The sequence below is a fragment of the Sardina pilchardus genome, chromosome 17 (assembly GCF_963854185.1).
Source record: "Sardina pilchardus chromosome 17, fSarPil1.1, whole genome shotgun sequence".
In the NCBI taxonomy this organism is placed as follows: Eukaryota; Metazoa; Chordata; class Actinopteri; order Clupeiformes; family Clupeidae; genus Sardina; species Sardina pilchardus.
Window position 1 is genome coordinate 29,980,124 of NC_085010.1, and position 11,130 is coordinate 29,991,253.

At 40.9% G+C, this 11,130-nt stretch overlaps 1 protein-coding gene across 1 annotated transcript; it reads left to right on the top strand.

The window, feature by feature from the left end:
- The first annotated feature begins 4,858 nt into the window (after window positions 1–4,858).
- Window positions 4,859–9,921, top strand: LOC134062628 (GTPase IMAP family member 8-like). Its single transcript, XM_062518711.1, has 3 exons — window positions 4,859–4,992; window positions 7,386–8,072; window positions 8,151–9,921. The coding sequence occupies exons 2-3, from the start codon at window positions 7,388–7,390 to the stop codon at window positions 8,924–8,926; spliced, it is 1,461 nt and encodes a 486-aa protein (XP_062374695.1). The 5' UTR covers window positions 4,859–4,992; window positions 7,386–7,387; the 3' UTR covers window positions 8,927–9,921.
- The last annotated feature ends 1,209 nt before the right edge of the window (window positions 9,922–11,130 follow it).

Genomic DNA, 11,130 nt, shown 5'->3' on the forward strand with positions numbered 1-11,130 from the left:
CTTTTTTAATTAGTGCAGCGAGACCGGAGATGGGAGAGAGAGACTGAGAGAGAGAGATGGAGAGAGAGAGAGAGAGAGAGACTGAAAGAGAGAGGGAGAGAGAGACACACAGAGAGAGAGAGAGAGAGAGAGAGAGAGAGAGAGAGAGAGAGAGAGTGTTCTTAATGGTACATAATATTGGCAGCACAGCCCCAGAGTCAGCTTCTTAGGGTGGGGAGTGTTTGGGCGGGAAGGGGGGGTGGGGGGGGGGGGGGGATTGGGCTGATTTGATTTGCCCAGCCGATCCTCTCCAGAGCTGTTGATTAGGGCAGAGCGGCCAGCAACAGCAGAGGAGGCCCACTTTGCATGCATTAACCGGCGCTAAAGGTTCCTTAAGAAGTGACAAACGACCCCGGTGGCATGCGATTGGGGAAATCAAAGCAAATTGGAGGCTTTTTGGGGTAATGCGCCAACACGCTGGTAAATAACAGCCAGCTCTAATGCGTTGGGATGAGCTGGCGTAGGTTTAGCCGGTTGAAGCACTGCTCTGGTGCGGTGTGGTTTTATTCACTTTGAGGAGAGGAAAGCCTGTCACATAAATGCGGGTTTCATGTGGGGGGGGGGTGGAGTTTATCTCACTTTTTCTCGCTCAGATGCTTCTTCCGCCATCCGTTTGAAGGATCAGCTCGCGATGAAATAGTGGGGTTTTAGCCATACGTGAGTGATTTCAACCACCACATAAGTCATCTGTCATCCAAACTTATGGTGAAAACAAAATTGCCTTTGAAATGAGATTTTAGGCTGGCCGGACAGAGAGGCTAATTTTATGTGTTTTGGGTTAAAAAATTGTAGGGGGATGTTTTTGGGTAGATTAATAAAGTTCAGAGGGGGGGAAAAAAAACAATTTTCTCCCAGAGTGCACAGCGAATCAACTCCAGCATTATGAATATCCTCTTGTCCCAAAATCAATCTCATAAAAACGCCACTTAATTTTTCAAGCACCCAAGATGTGGGCTCCTTTTTAAATTGAAAACATCATAATGAAAGATTTCCACTGTGAACATGGCAGAGAAAAAGAGAGAGAGAGTGAGAAAAAAGGGAGACAGATGAAGAAAGAAGGCATGGAGGAAGAAAAACGGAGGGATGAAGGAGAAAAGGAGAAGAGAAGACTCAAGGAGAGAAAAATAGAAAGGGGTGGGGTGTGTGTGTGTGTATGTGGGGGGGGGGGGGTGAGAGGAATGACCCTCCCCTTTGTGTCTCTTTAGAGGTAGGAGGCAAACATTTAAATGGATGTGTCATTGTGAAGATGGATAGGACTCGGCTAATGCGTTTCCTCTCACATCACTGAGAATTAACTCCTCGCCAACTTCTTAGCCTGGCATTGGGGCTGTGTAATGAACCTTACACGGAAAGCGCAAAACATGTTTATCTTTTCTGCCTCTCTCTCTTTCTTTCAAACAAACACACGCACACACGCACATGCACACACGCACACACACACACATATACACACACACACACGCAGAGACATGGCTGTGACTGATTGGAAGCTGAAAGCTCAAAGCCAATTTCACAAACTCATCTCCCTCTACCATTTGTGTGTGTGTGTGTGTGTGTGTGTGTGTGTGTGTTTCAAAGGGAGTAAGAGTAAAGAGGAAGACAGGGAGTGTATGTACGTAAGTGTGGTCATATGTGTGTCTATATCTGCATGTGAATGTGTACTCCGATACATAGCACTCAGTAGGGTTTTACACATAGACCGGGGGCAACAGATCATGTGTCTCATTCTACTGCCTTAGAGGATGGTGGTGGAATGAGTGTTTTTGAAATGGTGGTCCCCCCCCCCCCCCCCCCCCCTCTCTCTCTCCTTCCTTCTCTTTCTGTCTTTTCTGGCTTCCTCTGGTCTTTTCTCATCTCCGGATGAAAGTGAAAGGGGAACCCCCCCCACTGTCTCGGTCCCCTTGCAGGCTGGGCTGCGAGACCCCCCTCCACACACACACACACACACACACTCCTCCAGGGCCGTGGCTCGCTTCCCTCTTCATCTCTACAGGACGGCGGAGACGGAGGGGGGTCCCACGTCTCGTCCTCGTCTTCCTCGTCTTCCTCCTCCTCCTCCTCCTCCTCCTCCTCCTCCCAGCCACCGCTGCAGCCCCACCGCCCGACCCCAGCCATGCTGCTCGCTTCCCACTGGGACTTTGTCCTCCCGTCTTCCCCCATTTCTCAACCACACACACACACATCTTCCTCTTCCAACCACTGCCCCCCCCCCCCTTAACACCCCAGATGATTTAACCTGAGGGAATAACACTAATGCAGCAGCACATACATGCACGCACACACATGCACGCACACACGCACGCACACACACACACACACACACACACACACACACACACGCATGCAGGCACGCACGCACGCACGCACACATACTGATTTATTTATTCATGAAAGACCAGCCCTTTTTTGAGCAAACATATTTGATGTGGATAGTAGAAATATGTCTTTCTTTATTGCTGCAGTCTGCGGGCATCTTGCAGTGAGTGCACTATAGGCTTCCTGGCTCCTCTATAGACACCTCTGATTGATATTGATGGGTCATTCCACGCCAAATCAACCAGAGCCCACGCACTTGCGTCTCAGAAAAATCTGAAAAAAATACCATGTGTGCCTATGTTACCCAGGAGACACTCTGTAAAATGTTTTTTGTGGTAAGATCAATACTTTTCAAGTAACAGCCAGTTTTACAGGGGGAGGGGGGTGTCAAATTTGTTTTGCCTCTTTTTTTTGTCAAAGTTCACAAGCTCATTGCTCAAGAACTAGAATCTGTAGGAGGCTCAAATTTTGCAGGCTGGTGCATAAATAGGAATAGTATGCAGTAAAATCATTACGAGTAGTCTGGATGATCCTGCATGGTCATAGCAGTCCCTCAAAGTTGATCAACATTTTATTGGAGTTTTTGGCTGTGTTCTGTTTAGGCCTTCAGAAGACACATTTTTACTCAACATAGACTCTTGGGGTTTCTTTTCTTATTGAGATAAGTAGAAACACTCTCCGAAAAAGCAATGAAGAGAAAAGAAAATCCATCAGGGACTGAACAGCAGACCTCACAAGTTTGAAAAATAAATTTGGATCTCATATTCAGAGCACCCTAACACCTTGTGGGAATAAACAAAGATTTTTGTTATATTTTTTTCTATAATCTGCATTACCTCTTCTTTTTAAAAACACCAATTTGACTTGTCTTATGCAAATCTTTCTTTTTCATTTCCCACCCTGAACAAGGGCAAAATGCACCATAGAGATCTATTGAGAGATTTGTTTTGTATAGAGTAACCACTAGGTGCCACTAAAATCACTGAATCACTGAAATTGCCGGGTGGGGACAAAACATATTGATCTCAATGGTGCATTTTGCCCATGTTTAGGGTGGAAAATGAAAAAGAAAGATTTGCATAAGACAAGTCAAATTGGTGTTTTTAAAAAGAAGAGGTAATGCAGATTAACGAAAAAAATATTTAAAAAATCTTTGTGTATTCCCACAAGGTGTTGGGGTGCTCTGAATATGAGATCCAAAATTATTTTTCAAACTTGTGAGGTCTGCTGTTCAGTCCCTGATGGATTTTCTTTTCTCTTCATTGCTTTTTCGGAGAGTGTTTCTACTGATCTCAATAAGAGAAAAAAATCAAGAGCCTATGTTGAGTAAAAATATGTCTTCTGTAAGCCTAAACAGAGCCCAGCCAAGAACTCCAATAAAATGTTGATCAAGTTTGAGGGACTGCTATGACCATGCAGGATCATCAAGACTACTCGTGGTGATTTTACTGCATACTATTCCTATTTATGCACCAGCCTGCAAAATTTGAGCCTCCTACAGATTCTAGTTCTTGAGCAATGAGCTTGTGAACTTTGACAAAAAAAAGAGGTAGAACAAATTTGACACCCCCCTCCCCCTGTAAAACTGGCTGTTACTTGAAAAGTATTGATCTTAGCACAAAAACATTTTACAGAGTGTCTCCTGGGTAACATAGGCACACATGGTATTTTTTTCAGATTTTTTTGAGACGCAAGTGCGTGGGCTCTGGTTGATTTGGCGTGGAATGACCCTGATGTTAATTAGTGCGGTTTCTGCTAACAACCTCACTTCTCAGCACAATCCAGCCATCAACTGAGCTTGTGTAACATATATATTGAATAATTTTGGTCTCACAAGATAACTATCCATCAATCCTGGATGATTATTGAGTCATGTAATGTATAGCTTTGCCAGTCTTGATAAATAATGCATCAGCCCTAATCTGCATTTTTTACTTTATTTAAATTCCCAATTAGCAACTAAGGGAAATTGGTCAAGGCTCATGGTTGCTCTTTTGTTGTGATATTGTTAAAGAGAATTTTCCTGTCTTTTTGGGTCCAATTTTTCAACTATAGAATATACAAAATCAATTATTTCAGTAAGGAGTTAGAATAATATATCTGGCAACACAGTAAAATGCTTGTTTTTACCACTAACAGCCTCATAATGTTATTATAAGTGCCTGAAAACCTTGAAAGGATCCAAACAGAAACAGATCTGTATATCCGTATAAAGTCACAATAATCAGAAACTATAGAACGTGTGGAAACATCTGTTTAGACATTGAATACACTCTGATGTAGCTCAAGGAGTGCTGCAAGATAGAGAAACTGAAGATAAACCTGCTCGACCAGTTGAACTGTCGATGTCTGCTTCTTGGCTACAAGGAAGTGTTAAGAATGTTTATGGGAAAGACATAACACAAAGTAATATAATGCAATACCCAAGAAAACATATGGCCAGAATGAAATGTGTTGCCACCATTATACAATATAGTTTTAAATCAGAAGGATAAAAAAATCCTGAATGGCCCACTCAGACTACTGTTCAATATTAAGTTATTAAAATTTAATCACGTGGGAAACCAGTCCAACCTGAACCCAGCCATGTCAACTGTTTTCAACGACATTTCATCAGACAGTGCTGGTGACATGCAGGTAAGGGAACAGTAAACTTTGTCTATGAATGCGATAATAAAACAAAACATTAACGTAGAAAATATTTATCATACATTGTAGTTAACTTAACATTTTAAAGTTGTAGATTGTAAATTGTAGATTTGCTGGTTTGTGTTTGCTTTTTTGTACATTTGGAAGTTTCAGATAAGTTAATTTCCGAAAACATATGCAGAGCCTAAATTAATCATGTATGCGTTAAGATTTAACTTTTACATTTAAACTTGCCTTATTTCTTTAACAATCAGCTCCTGGTTATATGGAAAGCATTTCATTGACCATTTGGAGAGTTATATGTTTGTGATTGCTGTTCAGAATTTTTGAGGGGGGTGACATACTGTATGGAGATGCATGTAAAGAGTGCATAAAAAAGTTATTGATATATTGTTGATGTTGAAAAAGGCAAGCTAGATCATCAGAAAGCAATTCTGACATGAAAAAACGAAGAATTGTTTGTATATTATATAGATTATTGAAAGTATTTAATTGTCATGAATCCTTCATTTTAATATTATGATTCCTCAAAATGCGACTATTTTAATTGAATAGGTTATCTCAACATTCCGCTGTCTGATTTATACATGTATGTCCACTGGTATTGGGAAATAAATCCTGACAGGGCAAACAGGACCCCAACACGAAGTGGGATTCACCTAAACAGAACTTCCTTGAAATTGAAAGCAAGTAATATGAAACTATTCTATCTGTGCGGAAGACAATTTTTTCCTCGTTTGAAGCCATGAAACTGTAACACAAGTTTCTGTTCTGCTTTGCCCTGTATAATGAGTGGTAAAATAAACATGCAAATCCTGTTTGTCCTGTTGGGCAAAACCTTGGAGGCAGAGAGTACATCACGTTTTGCATCACATATTGTCTTGCATTCCACATGACGTAAGGTGTGGAATTTAGAAAAGTCAGTGTAAACATGGGCTACAGTAAGCATAAAAAATGTAAAGGTTATATACCTTAACTACCATGACAGAATTGGAAATATAATAAAACCCAAAGGTATCCTGTTGATACATTTGTCAAAATGTCAAAACATTACGATGTACACACTATTCAATATGTTTTCAATTTTTGTTTAAAGATGGTAGAAGTCTAAACCCCCAAACTTACTTTGTAGAGAGGAATCTACACTTGCACAGTGGGGATAGAGATGAGAAATGTAGAGAAATGAGAGGGAAAGATTCATGTTTCTTGTTTGTTCAAGATTAGTCCCCATGCTCATCTTACAATATATCTGCCTTGTATGTCTGTATGAATATTTTGAAAAGTAATTTTGAGAGCCTTGTCAAAGAAAAACATCTGTGACCTTTTGGAACAAACAATAATGTATATCTATCTATCTATACCTTAATACTGTTTATCTCCCTCAACAATGGAATTCTCTTCTCTGATTGGCTGATGGGGTGGCCATTAACTTCGTATAACCTGCTACCTATGAAGTAGTTCCCGTATAACACTTGAATATTAATTCGCCAAACTCGTTGCGAAGTTTAAATGAACTGTCACGTTGCATCCAAGCTGAAATACAGACGTGCAGAACCATAGTAACATTGTAGCATATGACGGAGGTGGATTGTAGCTAGTTTGATGCCATGTAGGCTATAAAAGTAGCGATCTTTCAAAGTCAAAGTTAATCAGAATCCTGGGATATGGCCGCTTGACAACGGGAGAGATAGAACTAACGACTGGCTTTTGGCCGTAGCAACCAGCCATTTAGAACTAACGACTGGCCTTTGGCCATAGCAACCATCCACTTTAGAACTAGTAACGGCAGTTTTGTCCTGCAAGTAGAAAGTTGATATGTGGCGGAAAGTAGTCCCACAGTCAAGACAGTTTTAGCGATGTTAACGGACGCAACGGTGGAATAAAACTATGTTCTAAATATACAGGTTATGAATACAAACGGGAGATAAGCGGGATAACGGCCTTCGAGGTCGACCGGTTCGATGGAAATAATGGCACGGCGGAGGTAACTCCGTCTCCGTGCTTCGCACGTCGCCGGAGTTCTAGACCTCCACCTAGCCATTATTTCCATCGAACCGGTCACCTCGTCGGTCGTTATCCCTTACATATTATGTTCATGACATGTCCCTTATCAAAAGGCCTATTCCAATAGCAACAATTAAAGGTTTAGGAGTCCTATAGGATTTTGGTTCCAAAATCTGATCGCAATCCTACAGGATTGTAAATCCTATAGGATCCCAATCCTATATCATATTGGTTAAAAATCTGATTAATATCCTAAAAGATTTTTGATAAGGAGTTACTTATATTGACATGAGAAACGTCAACCAACATGGCTGTGCACCGTTATCAAGGATGCTCAAAATTACATAATTTCTCTCCTTCTTTTGCATTTCTCTCAGAGATGAAAATCATACTTTTAGGAAGTGAGGAAGGAGGTAAGACTTCTTCAGGGAACACCATCTTAAGGAGAGAGGCTTTTGAGCTGAAGAAAACTGCTGAGTGTATAAAGAAAGATGGAGTGGTAGCTGGGCGTAAGATCACTGTTATTGACACACCAGGACGGAAGAAAGACTATCTAGCATTATCTACCCCAAAGCTGTACAAAGAAGAAGTGGTTCGTAGTGTAGCTCTTGCTCTCCCAGGACCTCATGTTCTACTTCTTGTTATTAATATTAGTTGTTCATTTATTGCTGAATGCAAACAAGCCGTGGAGGAACACCTACAGCTCTTTGGGGAGAATGTCTGGAACCACATAATAGTGCTGTTCACCCATGGAGATGAGCTAGAAGAAGATATCACCATCCAACAGCACATTCAAGATGAGGGAGAACCTTTGCAGCAGATCCTTCAAAAATGTGGTAACAGGTATCATGTCTTCAACAATATGGAGAGGGATGACCACAGTCAGGTCAATGAGCTGCTGGAGAAAATACAGGAGATGGTAGCAGGAAACAGAGAAGACCATTTTGAGATGGACAAAAAAGTTTTACAACGATTGATTGTGAAAAAGAAGAAACAAGATAAGAAAGCCAAAGACAGAAGGATGTTGATGCTCAGACCAAAAGAAAATCTTAGATCAACAACAGGTGAGTTATATCATACTACTAGCTCAAGTCACATAGCATGTTTTGTAATCTCTCAACAAATGTTGTTTAATCTTTCAGATCTGAGATTTGTTCTCATTGGACATCAGTGTAGTGGAAAAAGCTCAGTAGGAAACACCATTTTGAAAGCAAACAAGTTTGACTTCAGGACTCTTCCTATGTCTATCCTCAAGAAATCAACAGTAGCTGAAAGGCAGGTCACAGTCGTTGACACACCGGGCTGGCAAAAGGATGGTCTTTTGACAGACACGCCAAAAACGTCTAAATATGAGATTGTGCGCAGTGTGTCTCTGTGTGCTCCAGGACCACATGCTTTCCTCCTGGTGATACCTGTGGACACCACATTCACAGACAGCGATGAGAAATCAATCATTGACCATCTAGAGCTTTTTGGAGACCAGGTCTGGAGTCATGTGATAGTGGTGTTCAGCCATGCAGACTGGATGGGAGACACAGCCATTGAGCTGTACATAGAGAGTGAAGGGGAGGGTCTACAGAGACTTGTGGAGAAATGTGGGAACAGGTACCACGCTCTCAACAACATGACTACAGGTGATGAAAGTCAGGTCAGAGAACTACTGGAGAAGATTGAACACATTGTCACAGTAAATAGTGGCAGTCATTTTGAGATGGATGCCAATATTGTAGACAAATTGAAACGGGAAAGTTTGCAAGAAGAGGTGGAGTGCGAAGGAAAGAACCAAAGAAGTGGAACACATCTGACAGAGATCTCTGAGAGTTCAGGATACCAAAGCTCTCTTCCTTTCTCTCCTCCTTTTTCAATAAAAAGCTCAACTTCCATGGACTACCCACTAACATTCAGAATATGGGAGTAGGGGACAAGGTGGAAATCATGGCCTCAGAAAGTAAAAATCCTGCCATGTATTACTCCAGCCTGTCTACTTAACACAGATGATGTCACCTGCAAGATCAGCAAGTATAGAGAATGATTGGAACATGTAGCACTTCAACTTGCTGAAGCTGGGATGTCCGCTTTTCTTAGCATCAATCCAACCATGGATAAACATAAAGATTTGAAAACTGTCCCTCAGTGCTATTGTGGTACTATTTCTTGAGAATGTTTTAATATTCTAATCTCTAGTGATCTAAATACGTTTTTGAAATGTGCATTTATTACAGTATGTAAAAATGGTAGACAAAAAAGACAATCATTTATATTATTTATAAGACAATATTTTATTGTGTTATTAAATTATAAGTTTATAATTTTGAGAGTTGAATAGTCCAACAACCATTAGTAGTTTAACAAAACTGACAACTGCTCTGACAACTGGAGACAAACAACCTAGCCTGTCCCCCTGCCTGTCCCCCCGACAAAAAACAAAACTCTGCACGGAGTTTCTCTGAGAATACTGAAGAAAGGGGTGAGCTACCTGTATCATTTGATCTCATGCACATTATTCTGAGCAAAAACGTCTGCTAATAAAATAGAGCTTCCTGTGTAATTGCTGACTGCACCTTATTAAACTTAAAGTTCCATTTAGGCAGTTGGAGGAGGACTTCCTGGAGAGCAGTTTCACCTTCATCCCCTGCTATGGATGTTCCACACTGTGTGGTAATATAGTTTTACAAACAGACTTTGTTATGGTTTTGTAACTATTACTTTAGTTCAAAGCCATAGAGGTTGCCAAGACTGTTATGTTAGACCTACTTTTAAAGAGGTCAATCTCTCACAATCACCAAGTTCACATGCATTTTAATAGATAATAATCAATGAATGCATCATTATATGAAAATGTAATTTTGCTGATGATGAATTATTGTATTATGATGATGCATTATTATATGTGTTATATTAAATGGTGCAAATGGTGAATTTTGTGTTCAGCTCTGTTGACTAGTGCACTTATGCATGGCATGAGCAGTATTGGGAGATGGAATTTTGATAGACGACTACGCCACCTGGGAGGGTTATGGACGAACATACCTTAAAACATTGAAATGAGCCATAAAGAAATGGACCTGTTTTATTTCCTCAAATAACTGTAAATAAATGGTAGAAAATCACAGCAATGCTCTACACAAACTAATATTACAAAAAGTTTAGTAACATTTATCTAGATACTTGAATACACCAATAGAAACATGCAGCTCAAAGGGTGCTGCAAGAAAGGGAAACTAAAGATAAACCTGCTTGACCAGTTGAGCTGCCCATGTCTTGAACAAGATGAAGTGTTGAAAGACATAACACAAAGTAACACAATGGAATACCTGCAAAAATGTATACAGTATGGTCAGAATGAGATGTGTTTCATCTATGTCTACTCTATCGGTTATTGAAATTTGATCATAATATGGGAAACCAGTCCAAACTAACCAGCCCTTTCGTCTGTAATGAGTTCATGTAAATGTAGATCAGGCTTGCGTATACAAGGACTTTGGTCTCTGCATTTATCCCATCCGTGAAGAAGTGAACACACTCAGCGAACAGTCATGTTGGAACAGGAAGTGGCCATCCCCAAACTTCCCACAAAGTTGGGAGCATGGAATTGTCCAAAATCTCTTGGTTAATGCTGAAGCATTCAGAGTTCCTTTCACTGGAACTAAGGGACCAAGTCCAGCTCGGGGATGGCCCCTTCCTGTTCCTTCCAACATGACTGTGCAGCAGTGCACAAAGCAAGGTCCATAAAGACATGGATGATAGAGTTTGGTGTGGATGAACTTGATTGCCCTGCACAGAGTTCTGACCTCAACCCAATAGAACACTTTGGGATGTATTAGAGAGGATCCTGAGAGCTAGTCGCCTCGTCCAACATCAGTGTGTGACCTCACAAATGCGCTTCTGAACGAATGGTCAAAAAATCCCATAAACACTCCTAAACCTTGTGGAAAGTCTTCCCAGAAGAGTTGAAGCTGTTATAGCTGCAAAGGGTGGACCAACGTTATCATAAACCCTGTGAAGTGAGGATGGGACGTGACCCAAGTTCATATGTGAGTCAATGCAGGTGAGCGAATACTTTTGGCAATATAGTATGTACAATCCTGTTCGTCCTGCTGAGCAATACATTGGTGAGTTTAT